Source organism: Petromyzon marinus, chromosome 1, assembly GCF_048934315.1.
Source record: "Petromyzon marinus isolate PM22_M1 ecotype Great Lakes invasive population chromosome 1, UKy_Petmar_22M1.pri1.0, whole genome shotgun sequence".
Classification (NCBI taxonomy): Eukaryota; Metazoa; Chordata; class Hyperoartia; order Petromyzontiformes; family Petromyzontidae; genus Petromyzon; species Petromyzon marinus.
The window spans coordinates 26,959,928-26,983,659 of record NC_133667.1 but is presented as its reverse complement, the minus strand read 5'-3'; the positions used below and the strand labels follow the sequence as shown (position 1 = coordinate 26,983,659).

The 23,732-nt window shown below is 46.1% G+C and overlaps 1 protein-coding gene across 1 annotated transcript in view; it reads right to left on the bottom strand.

Moving 5' to 3' along the window:
* Positions 1 to 256: 256 nt before the first annotated feature.
* Positions 257 to 23,732, bottom strand: part of ADAMTSL5 (ADAMTS like 5) — a 39,903-nt gene continuing 16,427 nt past the window's right edge. Inside the window, exons 7-14 of the mRNA XM_032946920.2 lie at positions 23,039 to 23,166; positions 20,665 to 20,788; positions 18,077 to 18,160; positions 14,493 to 14,656; positions 10,533 to 10,728; positions 8,352 to 9,029; positions 4,859 to 4,930; positions 257 to 4,090 (exon numbers count right to left, since the gene is read on the bottom strand). Coding sequence (XP_032802811.2) covers positions 3,762 to 4,090; positions 4,859 to 4,930; positions 8,352 to 9,029; positions 10,533 to 10,728; positions 14,493 to 14,656; positions 18,077 to 18,160; positions 20,665 to 20,788; positions 23,039 to 23,166 — 1,775 coding nt within the window. The 3' untranslated portion in view covers positions 257 to 3,761. The remainder of the gene's footprint in view (positions 4,091 to 4,858; positions 4,931 to 8,351; positions 9,030 to 10,532; positions 10,729 to 14,492; positions 14,657 to 18,076; positions 18,161 to 20,664; positions 20,789 to 23,038; positions 23,167 to 23,732) is intronic.

The window sequence follows — 23,732 nt, the reverse complement described above, 5'->3', positions numbered from 1 at the left end:
AACTTGGGGAGAACAGATGATGCGAGGGAATTCCAAACTCGAGCAGAACTGGAGAATAAGCGTAGAGAAACGGTTTTTTTATCTTAAGCTGGGCTGCTTAACATCGGGGTGCGAAAAAGTATTTAGTAAACAAGGGGGCTCAAAGCGAAGGCACGCTTTGTGACATTGGCAAGCCGGTGTGTGCAAAGAGGTAGAAACAGCGTCTCGCGAGAAAGCAAACGGCAAAATGCTTCGTCAACACACGAGACGCATGGAATGTGAGCGCGACAACCTCTTTAATGCCACTGCAAAAAAAAACGGAGACTGCAACATGGCATAACACTGTGATTGCTTTCTCAGCAACAGACGTGCCACACAACGCAATGCTGGCCAGCCATTCGGAGACAACCAAGCGAGCGCTATTGTTTAATTGTACCCGCGATCTTGCAGGAGCGTACTTTCGTGACCCTCTGGAAACGCGACAACACGTAATAACACAAAAGGTCTAGGATGGTGACATTTCCTTTCCTGGTACCAGTATCCAATTTTGGACGAGCAACTGTCTGATGCTCAGTATCCATTGATTACTTTACACAATCGTGCATTATTCCACTCTCTCGGCATCGCTCTCTGATGCGTTTCCAGGTTGTTACCACGTGTTCTTCAACACCATGTCCAACGTTTTGGACCGCCGTGCTTGGCGCTTCTTCGGAACTGATTTGTCGTCACGACGACCAAAATGCGGTACAACCTGGAAACACATCGGAGAGCTCCACAGCACAACCACAAACACCTAAATAGTAATTTTATGACTCTTACATTTCTTTATAAAAATGTAGCGTTAAGTTCAGGCAGCGTCCACTTAGGTACTGTATAAGCATCTATACTATGCAAATGCATCTGAAGCCTTTTGTTTAAAGGAACGTACAGCTTATAAAAAAATGTTACAATTTAAAAAATAAATATACGTGTGTTTTAAGGTACAACATACAAAGCATTTAATATAGAATTGTTTTGTACAAAATACAATAGGTTTTTTGGCTGTAAATAATTTCATATTTTTCATAAAAAGAGCATTATGAAAAAATACTCATTTTGTAATCCTTTTGTAATGTACCTGACACCTTCAACATAAATTCAGATAAATTAACCGTAAAATGAAAGTCCGACTTACGACGGGCATCTTTCACGTCCGCATTCCCAAGCATAGCCCATTAGGACATGGTAATGGCAGGCAGACGCGTCATCGCATTACATCGCTGATGGGGGCAGCCACGTTACCATTCGGGTTGCACATCCGAGGTACAAAACAAAAAAAACAGAGACATAGCATGGGAAGAATAATATCTCACGATACCGGAAGAGGGGGAGAGCAACGTGTAAATATGCGGTGTCTTGAGTGGTGTCGTTCTACAAAAAAAACGGGACTTTAATGCTCCAGGGAAGACTTAAGGATTTCCCCGGACAGATATCTCTCAACAAGATAAAGGTTCTGGGAAAACGAGAACAGGTGGCAACTCTAGCCACATTACCGCAACTGCATCACAGAGAGAAAAACGTTACCCATGTGTGTGTGGCTTTTTTTTTGCTTTAACTGTGACCTCTCTGGTGCAAGGCTTCGCCCCGAGACTTATTCTGGATCACCTCCATCTCACGATCGCAACGCGGCTGCTGCGTCCCAGAGGCAAACAAAAACAAAATTTAAGAAGGAAAAGGCCTCAACTACAAAAAAAATGTAGAGGGCTCCTCCAGCTGACGCCGTGAACTGGGTGGCGACACAAGGGAACGGTCGCGGCTGTCGAAGCGAGGTCAGCGGCCTGCGAACGGTGACGAGCTCGGCCACCCGCAAAGCAAAAACACCACCACCGAGGTCACAACATCTGACCCGTGGCCTTGGGACAGCGTTGCTTCGCGCGAACACGTGCGATTTTCTCGGCCGCAGTCGGGGAGCAGTCGGGAGCATTTGTGGTAGTAGCACCAAATGTTTCTTTTTTTAAACCCCTGTTTTTTTTTTTAATTGATAAATATATACCGTTGCTTCTTCTGTGTGGATTACAAAAAAAGCCACGAAAATGTACTCTAAGATGGCACGTTAAAACAAACACTCGGGCTTTTGTCAAAGTGACCTTCATGGGGCAAGTCAAAGCACCATTTATACGTTCGCTGAACCACCGTCTGAGGTTCATCAAGTCCAATTCCGTCCGCTTCAAACATTCTCTCCAGCCTTAAAGAAACACTGTTAAGAAACGTATTCTCATGTTATCTAGCCTTTTAATCTCCATTGAATTAAAAAAAACAAGATTTAATAGCTGACGAAGAGAATGAAAAGGCTTACCGTTGCAAAAAATGGTATGATTGATGAAAGATAAATATGGATTGCATGATAGTCTCGTGCAACCTTCACCAACTGATTCATGCCTGGAATATGCCCAAAGTTTATTCATTATATGCCTCTTCTTGCACCCCTCACACTCGTGCAATGCGCATCTTTTGTGCCCTTCACATGTTGTCAATTGTTTTACTTTCTGGCAATGTTTTATGAGAACGCTTAAAACACAATTTTTTTCGTGGTGTCACGAGGACGAGATGTTAACTACCTCACCTGGTTTACAGGAGATCGTGGGTTTCATCCAGAACCATGACGCCTGTATATTTGGAGTTTGCATGTTCTCCCTGTGGTGGCGTGGATTTTTCTCCAGGCCCTCCGGTTTTTCCTTCCACATTTATAATTTTAATCAATGTGGGTTTAGAGTATTTGGTTGCTATAAATTGCCACACGATAAGCCACTTTTTTGAGCTATCGTCTGAGGCCAGATCGCTTCTGAAAAAGAGCTACATAGCTCAGTGAACCTTTCCTGGTAAAATAAAAAATAATTTAATTGTTTAATAGTTTTTTACCTCTCAGCATTAGTCCTTAGTAAGAGACTCATACACACGTCATTACCATACTGGTTCTTCTAGATTTTGAGTCTCTTTGCAAGGCGTCTCTGGTCACTGATTAACACCGTTGTCTGGCAGGAAATAATTAACTCGAGTAAGTGCTTGTAAAGCTGCGACAAGGGACATGCAAATGGAAAGAGAGGGTTGTGCTTCTCTTTTGAAATGGGCAGCACAACCTCTCAACATGGCGTGCTCCTCATTCACCGGATCAGCGAAGCACATTGAGCCACAGGCTGTAGCCAGCACTACCGCTGCATTTGTACACCACTTGAAGCTGCCTATAATTACGTACGTGTAATAAATGCACGGATGAGACAAGCCGCATTCTTGGCCAATCATTGACCTTTGCCTTTACCAGCTAACAGTTTTGAGGTAAACACGCCAATAAAGCCGGTCTCCTTTAAGCCCATTTTCCTCCGTGTATGGATGCAGCAGAAGTGTAACAAGAAAGTACAAATCGAAGCGTGTCATTCTGGGTTTTTTTTGGTCGGAAGAATTGAGCCACTTTTGCCTCTTCACTCGTCAGGGCCCCCGCAGCACCTCACTGAGCAGCAACACGAGCCCAACGTCTGCTCTGTCATCTTTGGCGAACATTCGCGTTCGGCTTGAGCGGAAGCGAGCGGCTTCATCGGGCCCACCTGCCACGGCCGCCCGGCACGCAGCAGCAGCAGCAGCAGTCAGTCACAGCCGTTAAGTCGCTGAAAAGACGGAAGGAAGGGCAGGCAGCGAAGTGGAACAAATATGTCCTCAGGGTCTGTTTCGTGGGCACGGGAGGGGGGGGCGGTGGAGGTGGAGGGGTACCGAGCACAGCAGGCTCCACTGACCGCCAGCCACTTGCCCCGCTAGCCCGCAGCGCCGGGGTTGAGCTTGCGCTTGCGGCACAGGTCGGCCAGGCCCTTCATGAGACGCGTCTCCTCGGGCCGGAAGAGCCTCAGGAAGCTGTCGTGCTCCAGGAGGATGCGGTTGAGCGTGCGCTCGAAGTTGACGTGACGGCGTGCCATGAAGACGTACTCGCGGTGCTCCAGCACGCGCGGGCACTCGCACACGTTGGGCACCCACACGTACTCGCGCGTCGTCAGCGGGAAGTCGCTCTTGTACGTGCGCGTCACCTGCACCTCGTAGCGAGTCTCCAGGCCCATCGTCTTCTTGCCCAGCACCTTGCCGCGGAATACTGGCAAGCGGCCAGCGTGCAAAGGGGCACGTACGGGGTGGGAGAGCAGTAGAGTGAGCGAGCGGTCAGAAGGGTGGATGCGGAGGAGGGGGGAGGTCAAAGTTGAAGTGTCACCGAGTGCTGCTCAGGCAGTGGTTGACATTGTACCTTTGTTTGTTTTGACATTAAATTCACTCTGAAAATATCACAAACGCCTCTTGCCCTGTGGAATTGGCATGTAGGGAAACCCAAACTGGTTCACTTATATTTTTGAGAGTGAAGTTGAATCCACTGTTAGATTAAGGCCTCCCCATGCCATGTAGATCATGGGGGTTATTTGACCATACCTCACCATGGGGATCAGTGCAGGTTGGGGAAGGTGGTGCGCATAGACATTGGACCGGAGTACTGTACAACAATGTATTTTGTTGCACTGCCCTCTACTGACAATCTAGCTCTGCAGCAGCCGACAGCATCTGTTCTATGCATAATGGTCACCCATACAAGTGCTATCCAGGCTCAAGACTGCCATTTTATCATAGGCATGTGCTATGGTGGTGACAATTCTCTGCATAGGTGGCTTTCCGCAAAGCGGTATTTAATTTATCCACCCTAAGGTGGTGGTAGGTTGAGGTGTCCATTGACCAAGATCTGATATTGGAACCTTCCTGCCTGAGTCAGATGCTCTAACCAAAACGCCCACCCGTGTAGTTATTAACTTTTCTTATTTTCAGTGATTTGGTTATTTTTTTTGCACGTGGAATTTTCCCCTTGTAAATTTCCTCTCACCGAAATCCTTCTCACAGAACTGCTTGATCCTGTTTGACCTTCCTCGGACCTTCTTGCACCGTGAGCAATATTCTGTCAAACAACAAATTGGAAAATTAACAAACCTTAGAAACCATTATCATACCGACGATTTTCTCAGAAACGACATCTTTTTGCGTCACATGAAATTGACAGAACATATTATTAGATTTGAACTTTCTTTTGGTGAAAAAAACGTGGATTGGACTCCCATGACAATGCCGTAATATTATATTTGAAGGGCAAGAATGCACATTTTAAGAACGTTTCCTGGTATAAATACATTTAAGGCTGGAGTGATGTATCGATCAATATTGATTCTAAAGCTCACGATACGTGCATCGGGTCACGCGTGTAAGAATTTATGTTTAGCTATAAACGTCAATTGCATTTATTGGGTTTACATGATCCTCACAGCTAGAGACACTAATATTCACTGCAACATTAAAAATAATAATCCATTCTTGAACTGAATCACGACAACCGAATCGTCGGGACCGACACAATGTATAAATTCCGTTCAATAAAATGTCATTCATCTTAATTCTTCATTGAGAGGTTTGTAAATATTGGATTGTTCCCATTAATCATCAGCTACAGCTGAAGGACTTCGGGTAAAAAAATAATCCCTTTCATGACATTTACCAAAACGCCTCAAGAGGTTGCTCAGAAAAACAAGCAGAACCTTTTTTTTTTGCTAAGGTGTGAAGATGAGATGGTTCAAACTCCATGTCGAAATGTCAGCGGGAAAATTAGGCAGGCATTTTTAAACCTGGAAGATAATTTCAACACCTGGAAGTAGCTTGAGAAAAAGTTTTAAGCTTGGTTATTTTCCTCCTCTGAGTCACCACAGTGACTCAGGAATATTTACAGGAATATTTTTATGTTTTTTTACATGGATTTTCTGTTTGCACAGTCACATAGTCACTTTAAGATGTTTTCTTGTTCGTGTTTTTGTTTTTGTTTGTTTGTTGTGGTTGCACCCGATTCAAGAGCCGAATGGCTCACAGGGCTATACCAAATAAATAACTAAACTGAAATAAATAAACTGTATCCGAGGGAGAGAAGTGGGGAGGAAAGAGCTTTCTGGCTTGTTATCGATTCAAAGGCCACGACAGCTGCGTGTTTCGAGTTTAATGTCTAGAGTGATGCACCGAGGCAAGTACGCATCAGAAAACAAGATACAGATCGCTAAAGCCACTCGCGAGATAATTTCCCAATTAACAGCATGATTTTACACATCACAAACCAGGGAAATGGGAAACGGTGCTCCATTTGGTTTAATTCTTATCTCGCTGTTGGGTTTTAGCTGTGATTAAAAAGAACTTGGCCATCATAATTAGAGCCATTGCGTGAGTATGTCACGACACACTAATGGTATTTGAACCTGAAAAAAACATTTTTAATATTTTATGGGTGTCCACTGTACTTATTATAACGATAACAAATCTGTTGGCTCGTGCACCTGCACAACTCGCCAAAATCTCTCAATCTTCAAACGATAAGCGGCTTATTCCTGCCGTATGTCTTCAATTCAAAAGACTCCTGGGGCCCACGGCTGCTCCCGCTGCCGCCAATGCGTGACCACGGCGGCTTGCACCTGAGTGCCGTGCTGTGCCACAAGGCTTGAGAGCGCAGTGTGTCGCTCTCCCGCGTCCCCCCTTTGCTTTGCTGCATCTGTAATCGTCTTGGCAATGCGGCGGCATTGGCAATGATTTACTCACCAAAGCTCAGGACTTAATTTCTAACTTATATTTTTTTTCCTGGAACGCTGCTAGGCTGCCGTGGAGTTTGGATTGTCGGCGTAAGGCACTGCCAATAGAGTACATGGTTATGCCTATCCATAATAATCCTATATTATTGTACCCTATATAACTATAAATCCAATGAACGTGTTTATAAAAATTTGATGCGTGCCAGTGTGCTTTTGGTTAATTGTAAAGGCGAGATGAGTTTGGCGTCGTGCTAAAATCATTCTCAGATCAGCGTTTTGTGGACTTCTCCGGCTGAAATAACGCACTGTGCAAGCGTCATTGAGGCTAAATACTCTTTGTGAAAATAGCTCCGCATTGGGATTATATCTGAGTTCATGTGGTGGGTGGTGCTATGGACGGGTCCTATTATCTGTGTTTGTCAGTTCAAATTGGTCCTGTTAGCCAAGCAGTACTGCGCAGAAATACACGGGGGTAAATCTGTTGGCGACTTGCACGTCACTCCTCGGCAGTTGCGCTGCATACCGCAGGCTGAGAGGACAGGGCCCACTCACTGCACGGTTTGCGGAAGCAATTGAAACCCTAGCCCTGCTTTAATAGAGAGAAGCCAGAGTGCGGGCGGTGTTGAAAGCGGTGTTCCATTACGAGTCAAATGTTACGAGGACAATCGCTGGGTTCCGTTTGTGGAGCTGAGAAAAATAAACTCGTCGTGTTTTTTAACAAAACATTTCCCCTCTTTTTTTTCTCCTCCAAAATTGTCGACTAACTTCTTCCAAAATTGTCGACTCACTTCTCCCAATATTGCCGACTCACTTACCGTGGGCAAGGTTGTATGGCGATGTGGTGGTCACGTGGCACACGCAGGCATGGCCCGAGTCGGGCCTTCCTACTGGTTGTGAGCGCACCTTCGCGAGTTGTTACTACGGCGAGGAGTAACTTGCCGCTTTCCACCAAATGGGGCTGTCCCTGTGTGACGGCAGCTTCCACATGTGCTGTCGTCGTGTGCCGGAAATTTATGCATTGGTTCAACCAGTAAGCTTTCCGATCGTAGGTGACTGTAACTTCATGGACACTGTCATGTGTTGTAAATTTTGGCTTAAAATATTTTCGCTGCATCCAAAATGCATACATTCAGTAAAAAATCTAAAGGAAGTATTCCATCATTAACATTTTTGTAAGTCGGATCAGGTTTTTGCAACAGAGTATGCGGTCTCTGGAGGGTGGAACGGCAGTGCAGTGTCTAGCAAACCTGTGTTATGCACCTGGTGACCCGAGTTAGATTACTGCCCATGACTTACATCCGTGGTGAGTGACATCTGGAACCAAACCCTGGGCCTTGACTCTGTGACATTTCGGGTAACGGCATCCCGTCAAGGAAAGAACGATGGGTCATTGCCCGAAAAGGTCCACCTCTTCTACGTCTGTTCTTTTCGAGGGAGAGTCATTGACGAGCGCGTAGACTTTTTCTACCTGTGCTTGTGTGCCAACGCGGCATCATAATATCCTTTTTGTTCAACTCTGGAGGGCCGCTTCACCGACGCTCGCTCGTGGAGCATGCATGTTAAGGTATGTTGAACTTCTTTCGCGCCGTACGTAGCCAACCGTGCCAATCAATCGGAGCTGTCGGTGAGGCTGATGCATCTGCAAGCTGGGATTGCCGATGATGAGGCAGATGGGGATGGTGATGGGGTCGCTCGCGATGAGCTTTCTGCGAACGTGCAAGCGCTCGCGAGGCGTGCGCGGCGCCGCGCGCAGGCGCTCACCTGGGGGAGGAGGCGGGGGCAGGCGTGGCCGCAGGACGCTCCGTGGGGGCTCGTAGCGCTGCTGCACCGAGTTCTGGACGTCGTGGCGCGGAGGGGACGCGGCGTCGCGGGGCCCTGCCGCGCCGTGCCCCTGCTGGCCACTCTGCGGGACCCGGTTGGGGGTCTGCTGCTGGTGCTGCTGCTGGTGCTGGCGGTGGTCTCCGTAGCTCGCGACGGCGCTGGCGTGCGGGCGTTGCTGCCCGTGTGCAGGGGGAGCGCCGTAGCGCTGGCGCTCCGGGGGGGGCTGCTGAGGTTGGTGCGACTGCTCGTGGTGCTGCTCATGATGGAGAGGTTTGTGGTGGGGGGGCGGCTGCTGCGGCTGTTGGTATGGCTGGTGCATCTGCACCTGAGATTGCTGATGAGGCTCGTGGGGATGGTGCCTCGGTTGCTCATGTTGGTGGTGAGGCTGCTGCTGCTGATGCTGCTGGTGAGGCTGGTGCATCTGCAGCTGGGATTGCTGATGAGGCTGATGGGGATGGTGATGAGGTTGCGAATGATGAGGTTGCGAATGAGGATAATGATGGTGTAGCTGGTGGTGGGGTTGCTGCTGGTCAGGTGGGTGGGACTGCTGTTGAGGTTGTTGATGTGGTTGTTGGTGTGGCCAAAATCCTGGCCAGCCATGTGGAAAGCGAGGCCGATCTGCATCATATTGAGAAGGGAAAGCAATCTTAGAGCAACCACATAAAAAAAAAACCCTTTGAAGCTGCAAACATTTTTAATTGAACATCGACTTGTAGAGCTCAACATGTTGTCAATGGTTGTGTTTTCGTCCAGTCATTTAAGACCAACAGCAAAACAGGTACTGTAGCTCCTTTTCACTTCATTTGAACTGCTGTTTCATAAGACGTCCCTTCGTATGCTATAAGCGCGTGATACTGTTGATATATATTTTACGCCGGGGAACGTAAAACAAATAGCGTCCCCATGCTCAAGTTGAGTTTGGTGCTTCCTGAGCAAGTGGTTAAAAATTCCACATTGCACTGCTAGGTTACCAGTATTTGATCGCCGAAGGAAAAAAAACACAATTGACTTCTCATTTCTCACCAACTTGATACTCACTTTTACCAACTCCAGAATGGTGACGATTGCCCAATTCAAACATGGCCAGCTTTTGAACTCGTGCTGTTAAATTATTCGGGGCCTGCTCCTTTACCAACTCAGACATAACCTGGGTATGTATAGATTCCCTTCGTGGTAATGTATGGAGGTAAAGTAATTTAAGCTTGTTCTTTTACATAATTACAGATGCAGTCCTCCAAAGTGTAATTGATAGAGGTCTGGAATAGCATCTGTCTCAAAAGCAATCATGAGTTCAATCCCTGGTCAGGGATACACTCAGCCCCACTCTGGAGTTAATCAAATGAGTAACAATTTCTGAGAAATCAACAGCAGTTGTCCTTTGTATAACTTGCCCCCGCCATACGAATCTGGAGTTTTTACCACTGGCTGTAGCCACTGCCGTAAGTGTGTGCTTTCCGTTTGAGCAAACTGACACCTTGATTTTGAATCCAATTAGAAATATTTCAGAGGAGTGAAACCCTCCGTGATGAAGAACTCCCTACTGAAGCTGATATCATAAAGCTACCTCTGAGTTCCCTTAAAGTTTCCCATGGTAGACGGCAACACTTATCACCTGCCCTGCTACAGAGAATTATTTTTGTCATGTGGCAGTCAAAAACAATATATTTAAATTTGAGAATTGAAGAAAAATTTTGTGACCGGCCAGGCAGAATCCATAAACTTACTAGATGTGACAAACCGGCTTAACCAGATGTGACCTCCTGCATTCAAACTCGGGATCTTGGTGGTTGCCAACTTAGCGCTCTACGCCACGGTGGAGAAATGTTAACTATCTCGCCTGGTATACGGGCAGTAGTTGGGTTTGATCCCGACCTTGACGCCTGCTATTATTCTCCGAGTCCTCAAAGTTTTTCCCTCCACATTTAGAAACATGCGTTTAGAGTATTTGGCTACGATACATTTCCACATGATAAGCCACTTCGTTGACCTATGATTTGTGGCCAGATCGCTTCCGAAAAAAAGCTACACAGCTCAGTGGGCCTTACCTGATGAATAAAAAAATAACATCTGTTCCACTTGGCTATCTCTCGGTTGTGAATTATTCATCAAACACGCACTTACATGGGGTGGTGGTGGTGGTCGTGGCAGTAGTGGTGGTGGTAGGAGGGGTCGTGCTGATGACTGGTGGCCAGGGCAGCAGGTCGGCAGGCCAGCCCGCATCCAGGAGAGCACGTTGCGTTTCCTGTATGCGGCTGTGCCTCTCGCTGGGCAGCCAGTACTCATATTCAATGCCAGGGTTCTGCTCACGGAATAGCACCTGTGGAGAAGCCCAGTACAGATTATAAAAAAACACCTTTCCCCGCTACATCTCTTAGGAACGTGGAACTTCTTAAATTCATACAATAGAAGCACAAATCCTCCGATAGGAACTGAAGAAGCATCCAGCAAGTGCAGTGAAACGTCGGGCATCATGCAAGGCAATATACGGTACAACTCAAAAACACCTCGGAGTCACACAGGTAAACTGGTTACTCCAGGTTACTCTTGCAAATGAGGCCATCCTGGTCTCTTGGGTTCTCACCTGGTTGAAACAAATGAAATTGAGACTCCTGCATGATGAAGGTACAAATAGACAATATTGCTCGCTTGATAGCTACGCATGGTGCCTGTCCAGCATTGTGTTGTGTGCCATCATCTGCAGTCGATTTAATCATAAAATCAATGGTTCGATACATTTTATAGAACCAGATAAGAGCCCATTATAAGACCACAAGAGTGAGGCAATGGAGACTTGGGGGGTAATGTAAAAAAATCATACAAAAAGCGTTTAAAAACACCCAAGGTGGAATTGATGTAAAAAATTGTAAGAAAATATTGTAATAATGCAAAACAGTGCAACCATATTTAAGGGACGGTACCACTAACATTTTAAAATACGACCTCAGCTGCGTTCTTTCCCTGTACGTTGGTAGGTTCCACGCAAGTGCCCCCACATAGTTGCATTCCTTTGAGAAGGTTTATATATTTTTTTCCCACTGTGGTGGCAGACGATGCGTTTGTGTTGAAACACGAAGGAGGAGCGGGGAGAGGTCAAGAGGTCGGAACACTGGAGAGGTGAGGCGGTGGGGGGGAGGAGGAGGTTGGGGGGTGGGAACTGCGGATGTGTGAGGAAGGATTTGTAGGGGAACGCCCCCCAACGAGAAGCTGATGCCTGAGAGACCTGACACGAAAAACCTGACGAGTGCTGAAAGCCCAAAATCTTATCAGATAGTGGTGCAGGCCGGTTAGAATTCCGGGGCCCGCATGCGTGTGCGTGTCCCCCCAAGTGTTGATCCAGATGCACCGGCCACCAGAGCGGCAACAGACGCAGCAGGGCCCAACTCTTAACTGTGCAAAGAGGTCATGACTGTATCCTTAAGAACAATACAAAAAAAACCATCCTACCCAGCATGTCACTCCAGAGAGATCCGCTTGGCTCCCTGACCCAGGTCGTGCCGATCTAGGTCACCCTCTCTATTAAAACATTCTTGAGCATCGTTTGCGAGGTGTTCCCGTTTTTTTGCACAAATACTGCCAATGTAAGCCGCGCATGCTGGCGAAACAAACAAGGCAGAGGGAGCGAGCTACTCAGTGGCATTGGGTCACCCAACAAAGTGGATTGAGCTTGTTGCTGATGAGACTGGCGAGGGGTGAGAGTCTGGTCCAGGGCTGCCTGGCTCATTTGAGCAAATTTAGCTGAAAAACATGACTGTGGAGAACACATAGACGGATGGATACGTTTTTTTGTTATTTCGGTCACTGAATTAAAAAAAAACCCTTATTTGTTCAAATATGCGGGATGTTTGGTAGTCTGCCGAAGCTGTTACTTTATCAGTGCCGCAGCTGATAATCACTGATTGATGGCTTTGCCATTAAATTCACTCTGAATACATGGCAAACACCTCCTGCCCTGTGGAATGAGCATGTGGGAAAACACAAATTAAGTCATCATGGGACCTCCTTTGCCAGTACCAAAATATGATAATAGGGTTTTCCCCTTTTTTCTGGCAACAAAACAGGTGTTTCGTTGTTAAAACACCAAACTGAAACCTTTTAAAAGGAATCATGTCTGCATTAACCACAATACTTGTGGTCAGAATGCAAACAAAAAACATACTCTGATAATATATGCATTGTCCTTGAAGTTAATTTGCCTTTTTGAAATGAAGTTTAGTGGTAGGTGTACACGTACGACCCTTTTAGTCAATCAACGACTGCATGAGAGCAACCCACATGCGATGTAGGTTGTGGGAATTGTTTGACCATACTTCACCATGCTAGTCTGTGCTAGTTGGTAAAGCCAGAGAGCACATACATGGTCGAAAGGAGTGTACCATGCACACACTTCTATTCAACTGTAAACTCAGGCTGCCTCGCAAAGGTTGGGTGTGTGAGTGCATGGAAGGGTGGATGGGTCGGTGGGTAAATGGGTTGGTTAGTAAGTGGATGGGTAGGTAGGTGGTGGATGTTGTGGTTATGTGGGAACCCCCAGAGTTGTATTCGACCAAATGCAGGGTGTTTAGTCCTAAAATATGTGGCGTGGGAGAACTGGAAGAGCTCGGCAGTGAGATGAACCTAACTTTTGAGTCTCTAATCTGCAGTACAAAACCAGTGGTGCAAACCCAACAACGGAATGGTAGCCGAGAGAAAAAATGTGCACTCAGGAATGACCAAACATCAGATAAAGCCATGAAATCAGAGCAGTGTTTTAAATAAAAATGTACCAGATGCCATGGTGCCAGCATAGGAACAGTGGTGGTGCTGGCTCATTGGGCGCCCAAAGCAGATATGATATTTTGAAGCTACCGTTCTATTTATAAAATCCCAGTGAGCCGACAGAAGAGATATGGACAAGAGATAGAGACACAGAGAGATAAGAGAACTGGAGACAACAACAGAGAATCCAAGGCCCCTTGAGTTGTTTGGGGCCCTACATTCTTGCTCGGTTTGCTTGGGCTTAGCCCCCTCACTGGAGAGGAAGGCCTTCAGCCATGAACAAAAATAACAGATGGCACTGATTTCACAATTTCAACGAACCAGACTTGAATCTCAGCGATGGCAGGGATAGTTCTGTTGTGAAATGACAATGGCAGTGGCTTGCTGTGCATTTAAGAAGTTCCAGTGACTGCCTATTAACACATTACACATGGAACTACGGAGAAAGCATTGCCATCTGCCTGAGCGCAACATTACACAACAGCAAATTAAAATAATACCTGTGCCAGCTCAACTAAATTGTTGCCATACACCCCTGTGTGTAATGCTACATTCAAACTTTGGAATGTTAATTTCCATGAAATTGTCATGGATTGGTAGCTGGTGTACATTTGTGTTTTTCGACGGCAGTTCTTGTCTAATAATTATTGACGTGGTTGGCAGAAGAAGTCAAGTAGTATGCAAATCAATTTGCAGCGTGTAATTGAATGTCAGTGGCAGTGGTTGTCTTAACAGTCATAAAAACAAATCCCTTTTTTATCCAGGAAAGTGAGTCTCAAGAGTCTTTATCAGGAGGGACCTGCATTTGGATGTTTGGCCAAATTTATAAACAAGTGTTTGGCATGTGGGAGGAAACCGGAGTATCCAGAGATAACTCACGCATATCAGGGGGTAACACTCAGTGCTCCACACAGATAGATTCAAGAAACAATTTCTCGAAGCATATCGTGGTTCATCCAATCCAAGCCTCACAACACCTGTAAATCCGAGACAGTTTCCCATCCAAGTAGTAACCAGGCTCAATTTTGATGAATTGTTGCAACTCAGCATCGTGATTTGACTCACAAAGAGTTGATTATTTTTTTGTCTCGTTTCCATGATCTCGTTCACATAATTTCTCCTTTGTCCCATCTCATCGCTGTCAGTTTTGTTCACTCCACGAGGCTAAATGTAATGCGAGTGTCGCTTGCGTGCAAAAACGCGAGCATCAGTAAATGAACGCGGATGGATAAATCGGAGCATTTGCTACACCTATAGTTGGACAGGCGGGGAAGCAGGGCACTAGATGCGATGTGCCGTGCAAGTGAAGGATGTGGCGAGCCCCACCATGACGTGAAGGTCCTCGCCCGTCGGCCCAGCCGCCTCCATGGTCTCCTGTTTGTCCGCTGAGCGCTTGTACAGCACCTTGGTTCCCGTCACCACGTACTCGCCCGGCCAGTCGATCACCCAGTTCCCGTTGATCACGTAACGACGGTGGCCATTCATCAGCGCTGCAGGCCGACAACTTTGCGTTAGGGGCCAAGCATCCAACGCACGGGATTAGAGAACGCACGCAGGCTAACGACATCGTGTTGGCTGTAAAGGGAAGAAAAAATGCATCTGCTAGGGCAGAGCATGTTGCGACAAAGATTGACGGCTAGTGGTAGATATGAGGGAAACGTGCATGACAGCACGTCCGCCATGGACATGGAGAGATAAAATCGGCTCGTGCGCAGGAGCTAGATGGATTTGAATGTATGGCAGGTTCTGCTACAGCACTACCCAGCCATATTAATGTGTTCACAATACTTTATCACATTACCTAACCATTATCTCCATAAGGTCAACACTGCTCGTAAACATTATCAATGCAATGCTGGGGTATTTTTACTTTAATAACAGGTTCAGTAAAACAAACATAATCACTAAATGAGTGAGAGCATTTAAATGTAAGACCAGTGATGCAGGAACAATTGAATACTGTACTGTATTATTTTTTTCAAATGTTCAATTTTATGCTGACTGTGCTCTCGGAATTACGTCAAGAGATGAAGTATCCGTTGGGACCTTTCATAGAACAGCGCAACCCCATCGTGTTAGACAAGGGCCCACGGAAAGTGGATATATCAGAGCTACCTCTGACATTTATTTCAATTGACCTCTTATCCACACATTATAGAGCAGCATATGTACTCTTGCAGAGTTATATTCCGACATATCATTGTCAAACATTAAATGTGGCGGTAAGATCAATGTTGAAATAAAGCTTGCTGGCATTTTTCGACTGTGCATTTATTCTGTTTTTCAGAAGGGCCTCCTATTGGGCCTTAACAAGATGATACCAAAGACATAGACCTTAACTTTCAATTTAGCAATTGTTGAAGTGCAAATAACGGTTAATTGAAACACAAGTCCCCTTCTGAAAATACCAAAAAGGAAGGAGCGATGATTAAGCTCCCACGACCACCGGGTCTGGAGAAAAGGTGGCTCAAGGAAGCTCGTCTGGAGCAGCGAGCGTGCCTGGACAACGTCAAGATGACTGAGGTCAAGCAGAAACAGGAAGAGCTGGAACCGTCTGATCGTAAACCTCCAAAATAAAGATTGTGTTTTCTCATCTAATTCTCTGCTATACACGCATATAATTAACCTACTCTCCAGATTATAGAGCACATTTATCCCCTGTATTTTACAAAAAAGTTGTTGGTGAATTCAATAATCCGGAATATATATGATCTATTGGAAACATATTTTAATATACTTGTACAGAATTGTCTTCCGAAAGATGGGTTCTCTATAGCAATACATTGTACACACTGAGGACGAGAAGCATAATCTTACAAAATACATTGATCCCCACTTTAAAGCAGCACACTAATAATAATATGAAAGATGCCTCTCCATCGTACCGTATTTAGTCATAGGCGCAGGGTGACTTCTACATTTGGGGGTAAGGGGCAGGGGTTCGCTTTGTCCCTCAATTAAGAACCGTGGGTGCGTATAATTAATTTCTTTATTTTCTCTATTGAAAATAAATTAATAAGTGTGCCCAGTTTGGGGGGGGGGCATTATTTTTTTCCAAAATGCCCCCATGAGTTTGGGGTGCATCTTATAATCTGGAGAATACGGGGTATATATATATCCACAAATGTCCATCTGTCTGTCTGGCCCAGGGACATGCCAAAACCTTCACAGGAGCGTAGTCATTAGAACCAGTAAGACCTGATCAACAGCTACGGAGAAAAAAATATATTCCTGCTATTTGATCGGCGGCCAAGTTTACCAGAGAAAAGGTCACCTTACTGGTGCTCATTGGGAATCATTTATTTTTTTCTTTAAAGCTTTCGTGACTGCAGGAATTCATATTCTTGGTTCTTTCGGTAAAGTCACGTAGAAGGGAAACAATAAAATAATAAAAATATAAAACAATAAAATTCTCACTATTTATTTTATTTTATTAGCAGTGAATGTAAAGTGTGGCCAGCAAAGCAACTTTGTAGGACGTGTCTCTCTCAGGTGACCGCCAGCCCTAATGACTGCGGTCTGAAACATTGTATCAAGTTTATTGATTGACTCTCATGGTCGTGGAATTATTCCAGTTCATAAATGGTTATATTGTGAGAATACATTGATTGAAATCAATATCCTTTCTTCCAGTACACAAATACTCAAATAGGGGGATATTGTAATAAGCTACTTATAAATATTTCCACTATTGTGGTATAACATAAAGCACAGTGTTAACCTCAAATGTAACCAAGCAAAAATAAAATAATCACTGGACCGGTGCTTTAAAAGGTAAAAGCGCAGCCCTGCAATTTCTTGCTCTCTCCATTGCTGGCAAAAAGGGCCTCCATTAGAAAGAGATCTCACCCAAAAAAAAAGCATCTATTATGGATGGTATCGGTCGTGAAAGCCTACGCGTTAAACCAGCTAGAAGGAGCTCTGCAGAACCCCTCTAGAATGGTACTGTATTTGGCCTACTTTCCCACGGTGGCCAGGCGAGTATCCCCCACAACTTTACCCCACCAACGTGCAACCTGCCAACAGACAAACTGTGGTGTTTTCCATGTATGTATGTTGAACTTCTATCGCACCGTACGTAGCCAACCACACTGCTGGTGTTTGTTATGTGAGCAGTTTCTGGACAGAGATGGTGGTGGGGGGGAGGGTGATTTCAGAAAAAAACTTGCCTGAATCAAATTGGAATCCAATAAATTCTGGATTGTGAATTGCAAAATCCAGAATTTACTAACCATTACACCATGGCAGCATGCCCTTGAAATACAAATTATGTGAAAATAATTGTTTATTCTTCAGCTTGGATCTCGACCAGAAATAAAAAGGCACCAGCCCAAAACAGCCGCCCGTGAATTTCCCTTACGTAAACACAGGCTGGCTTGGGACCCTGTGAAAATTTCAGGTAGGCCTATATATGGGTAAGTGTGGCTGCGTAGAAATAGTCCACGTTAAACACCCCCCCCTCCCTCCAGCCCTACTTCAGTCAAAACACAATTCTCTAGGGGGAGTGGGGGGGGGGCACAATAAATCCTTTAAAAGGTGTCAGCAGCAACACACTCGGCGTTTTTTTCTCAAATTTTCTTGCTGTGGTTTTCACACCTGATGATGATTGCTTGTGTTGCAGTCGAAACGTCGTGAGAATGTTATTGTTTTATATTTTTATTATTTTACTGTTTCCCTTCTACGTGACTTTACCGAAAGAACCAAGAATATGAATCCCTGCAGTCACGAAAGCTTTAAATAAAAACTAGGCCCTTGTTACTGCCCGGGTACTTGGGCCCTCACTGGTCCCATGGATCACGTCGCAGTTCTCACCGCCTGCACACAATCGATAGCTACCGTGTACGGCGCGAAAGAAGTTCAACAAACATACACACATTCATACGCCGCCTCCCAACGGAGCTGCCACTCACCCAGGTAGTTGCGACTGTTGTCGCTCACGCGGATGTGTGTGGCACCGGCCGGGATCGTGGCCACCTCGCTGTAGCCGAAGTGGCCTGCGGGGGAGATAGGGAAACAGCGGCAGCGCTGTGACACGCCGCGGGATTTGCCCACAAAATGTGTTCTTCGTTTGGGGCCTACGATTGTGGTTACGCAGATTTGTAAAATTCGTGAATGTGAATAAAGTCTTGGAAAAGGCAACAAGGAACGTGTGAGATTAGGCACTTCCTTTATTTCCCTTCCAAAATTTCAGAAGTCGGCTTGGGGGGGGAAAGGTGGGGGGAAACGACCTCCCCGTCTTATTCTGTGACTCTCCCCAGCCATGAATTAAAATAAAGTTAACGCGCCAAAATAGTAGGCTTTGTTAGTGGTACATCTGAAATGTCATCGTGATGCCCTGAGTACGATCCCTGGTTGTGGCTAACACAAGTCGCAAGTTTTATTTAAACCGGTCCTTGGCACCTTCCTTCAGCAACCCGCACACCATGCAACAGCAGGCACTTGTAATTTATGATGAGGCCTTTATCATTGCACTTCTGAATGAAGGCCTCTCCACACCATGCAGTCATGAGTTTTTTTTTATCACCATGCTGGTCAGTGCAGGTTTATCAAGTTTATTTATTAAACAGGTTTAGAAATAAAAAGACAAGGACAGAGTCTAATTTCCAAGAATGACCTGGGCCACGAAAATGACAAAAGTAAAACAAATAAAATAAAATACAGCAATGAAGCATATAGGAATCAGAGCAAAAACAACCGTGTCGCATGAGAATAATATTGGGTTGTTGAAAGTCGTTGCATCAGTCACAGCAGTTGTTTAACCATACTTCACCCGCCAGTTAGTTGGTTGAAGGGGAAGACCCAGAACCGTTTCAGATATGACTCGCCATTGATGTTTGCATCAGGCAGGAATCGTACTCAGGTGGACAGATGCGTAGCACATTATACTCGAGGCACCGTGTCACTGCCCCACAGCGGCTGATGGTCATAATTAACCGTGGGAAATACCACATTTCACAAAGGTGTTTTTTCAGTATCTGTTAGGAGCATCAGTCTCATCCTTTGGTCCACCACCACTTTTGGATACGGTCTAGTTTGACTTCACTCACACGCAGGGGATTAAACAAAAATATATAAAATAAAACATTTATGCGGTATATCGCATAATTGTTTTCTTTTTCAGATAACAGCACTGTCTGGAAGGTGCGTGCAAACAGGGTAACATCTGATACACGTGGAATAACACGATGGATATCTGTACCTCGTTTGAGGTTACAGGTCACGAGTTTTGCACAGCTAATCACTAAATTCTGTGCAAATGAACGAACGAATACGGTGGAGCAATTCGCTGCGGGCCACCTTCTGACTTTAGAGGACAGAAGATGAAGCCCACAGCGTTGCGTTAGGTACATGGGAACAAAGAGAGGTTACGTGGCCGTGTCTCGGTTTCCTTTGATGCTTGTAAGACTGCACGAATTTTTCAACATTAAAACGAAAAAAAATCGCTATGGTTTGGCACAGGGCGCAACTTTTGAAGCTAAGTACAACGTGAGAAAAACAATGTTGTGAGCGCTAAGCTTTTACGTTGGCGACAGAAGATTGTTCTCCAGTTTTGCCTCTTTTTATCCTTTTAAATTAAGTGCCACTCCAGATGGCCCGGAGTAATTGTGTCCCAGTTACAGGCTGCATAGCGACGGAAAAACTAAATCTAGATGCTTAAGTTATTACAATTGGATTACACCTGAGTTTGATTCTTGACTATGGCTAATGTTCATCACCAGTGAGCGATATCTGATAGCAGTTCTGAGACCCGTCTTTACAAACCCACACTGTCCAGCGTGGTAAAGTATGATTAAATAACCTCCTTGAACGATATCGGTTGATTTATCATTCTACCACTGACATTTTCTGCGACCAGAAATTGAACTTAGGGCTTCAGGGTGCCACGGTTTGCATGTTCTCCCTCTGGTCGCGTGGATTTTTCTCCAGTTCCTCCGGCGTTTCCCTCCACATTCAGGATCATGCGTTTAGACTTTAGAGTATTTGGCTGCTATAATTTTCCACGTGATGAGCCACTTCGTTGAGCTACCATTTGTGGCCAAGTTGCTTCTGAACAAGAGCGATATTGAATAGTGGACCTTACCTGGTAAAATAAAAATAGTTTAGATTTTTTAAATACTTTTTTTAACATATATATGTTCGTACTGCAGTGCGCGAACCACTGCGCCACCGCTCCGCGCCCATAAGGCATAGTCGGTGTGGCATCGTGAGACAAGAAGCTGGTACAGCGATTGCACGCGTGGGTCGCCCGCACGCCGTTGGGCCATCACTGTGCGTTCACTGCTCTCTCTCCCCCATGAGTTTCCCTGTCAAGGCCCTGAACCGCACCCCGTGCACCACCGCCCCTCCCGGGACCCACCACCACCCTCTGCACTTCTCACCTTCACGTAGTTTACGTGTGAAAAGTCTTGAGATGCAGTTGCATTTAGACACCATAAATAAATAAATATGTGTAAACGATACCGTTGTTGTTTGTTGTTGTTAATGTCTGCACAGTCACCGGTAGAGGGGTGCGAAGACATGAAGATGCTCCGGAAGTGCTGGCAGGTCTCGTTGTGGCCCCCGCACACGCGGCAGGCATCCTCCTTGGCTCCCGATCCCAGGATGAGGTCACAACCCGCAGTCTGCGCACCGCAAGGCGCACGCATCCACCGTTGTTGTCGTGTTAGAGAGGGCGAGCGCTTGTTAGCAAAGCGTCTATTGAGAAGAGGTCACGTACAATTAGACAAATACGTTGCATGACGATCCGTTAACATTGCTTATGACTCGACACACCCGTGTGGAATGTTGACGTTGCTCGTAATAACAACATTAATTAATGCTATGTCAATCCACTGCTGGATGACGGCCTACCCGTGCCACAACACACTGCATGGTTGGCTATGTGCAGTGCGAAAAAGGTTCAACATTCATACATAGATCAGTCAGGGAAGTTGTTTTAACTCTACCTCGCCATGCTGGTCAGGATGGTTTGGTGAAGGAGGTTTGGAGTTAGCAGTCCCAGCTCCGGTTTTGGATTTCACTCGCCACTTGCGTTAGCCGTGGCCCGAAATAAAACTCAGGCCACCGGGTTTGTAGTACGCTAACAACTGTGCCACCGCTCCCCTCGGTCTTAAAAGTATATCCTTCTCAATCCACAGCCTCTGATCGGTGCTATGTACAGGTGGGGATGGAGGCTGACATTTATGGCTCGGATCACCTACTGTTCACAAATTATTTTAGTGAAATAACGTTAACTGGTTAAGTGCTCCCAATAAATATTAAAATATTGTTGACTACGACACAGTTTTTTGGCCGTACAAAAAAGTGCATCGAACAAGTTTGTTTGGACCTGTAAAGTTGTATGAAGAAGTGTTGTCTTGGGAGGCGCATAAACACATCAGGATCACACCGCCCCACCCCAATAACTTGCTGCAACCCAAGTTGTTGGCATTGGAAAGGGAGTTAAGTGCACGAGGCGTGAGAGGATAAACACGGGGTGGCAGCAACAGGCGAGGGAATCAGTGCCACGAATGTGAATGCCCCCGAGCTGCAGCGCTGGAACGGTTCCCGATTGTGCAAGCTCATGAGGGGGGGGGGGGTAGGGGTGCCTTTATGACGTGACAACAAACACGCGTCCACGTAAGCACACAGTCGGTGCCAAGACAAGCTGGTTACTGAAACCCGCGTGGGGAGCGGTGTCGTCTTAACCGGAGCAATGCTAAAAGCCGCAAACGGCAGGCTGCAGGCCACTTCCGCCCTGCGATGACACGCGCCGGGGAAGTGCGCGGCGCGCACGTGCATGGGCACTCGTGCCACGTGCACGGACACTCGTGCTCGGCGGCGACAGATCGAACGCTTGGATTTGACATGACGCGCGGCGGCCACGCACGCGCGCCTGGGCGCCCGGTCGCACACGTGGGGTGCTCTTCTAAAATAAAAAGGGAGGCCGCTGGGCAGCGGCGTGCCCTCGAGTGCGACGATGCTGATGACAACAAGCATCCACCACTCCGCCCTTTCCTCCTTGCTGTGCATCAAAGCTCGCCGACTCGTTTCTCCCTCGCAGGACCGCTGCCGATTTTGAGACATTTAAAAAAAAGATTCCCCCATTAACAGCATCGGCGTGACACTGAAGCCCTCCGGGGAGCAGAGAACTCTTGATGCCACTCCCCGTAAAGGCACGCGGTCCTCTCTCTCAGTGCTGGAAAGTTTATTGTCGAATGCCAGATTTCGCATTGTTGTGTGGCCTGCAACCGTATCCCTGCTGGGAATTAAACCGCGAGAAAGCTGCGCCATGGCCTAATTGCCTTCTGACGCAGAACACGTGTTACAGATTTACTGGACAGTCCGAAGGGAAACAATAAAATAATAAAAATATAAAACAATAAAATTCTCACGACGTTTTCAAAATTTCTTGTTGTGGTTTTCACACCTGATGATGATTGCTTGTGTTGCAGTCGAAACGTCGTGAGAATTTTATTGTTTTATATTTTTTTATTCTATTGTTTCCCTTCTACGTGACTTTACTGAACGAACCAAGAATATGAATCCCTGCAGTCACGAAAGCTTTAAATCAAAATTTAGTTATGGTTATTAATTGTCCTTTGCTGCGTGAATGCCTCCCCCCACACCATGCCAATAATGGGGGATTATTCGGCCATACTTCACCACGATGGTCAGCGTGGGTTGGTTTTGGAAGGAGGGCTAGGATCGGTTCAGATATCACTCGCAACGTGGCCAGGAATTGAACTTGAGCTGTCAGGTTCACAACGTAGCACGCTAACCACCGCGACACTGCAGCACGCCTTTAATAATGCATTTACAAACTGAGCCGCTGCATGAACTTCCAGAGATGCATGCACCACCACTACCACGACCACCACGAGAGGACTCACCAGGCACTGACCATTGACACAAAGTTGGCCCAAGTCCATGCCACAGCGAGTCCCATCGAGCACCCGGCCAAAGTTGTAATAGAAGTTCTGTCCCGTGGCGAGGCAGTTCAGCTCGCACTGGTTTATAGCTGCAAGGGGGCAAGACAACATTGTTGTTCGTGAAATGAAGGCTCAGTGTTGGCTCTTTAACGTATGTTTTATTGTATATGCTCTTTGCAGATCTTTGTCAATCCCCTGCTGGATGAAGTTCTCCCCAGGCCACGTCGGTCATGGGGGTTGGACCGACAATTCTTCAGGGACCAGTTAAAATATCGCTCACGGCTGATGTAAGCCGTGGTCAGGAATTGAACTCAGATCGCCGAGCTGCACCATTTTTTAAATAGAATCAAACACATGCCTGTATACCGCATGCATTCGAACAGCCTTGTTGTCTAATGTCTGCCCATTGCTATGCAGAATATGTACTTGTAAGTTCGTTGAATGACTTTTTGAAATTTGTAATGGAACATGAAATGTATTACATAGCGTTAAGCTGAATGCAGATTCTAAGCTTCCGAACAAAGAGCCAATGCCCTGTGTTTTGGCAGGGGCAATTCTGCATCAATACCAGGGGCAAGCACTGTGAAATGTAGTGGCATATTTAACAAGTGGAAATACGTAACGCTCTCGGCTTCTACAAAGAAGACTTCATGGA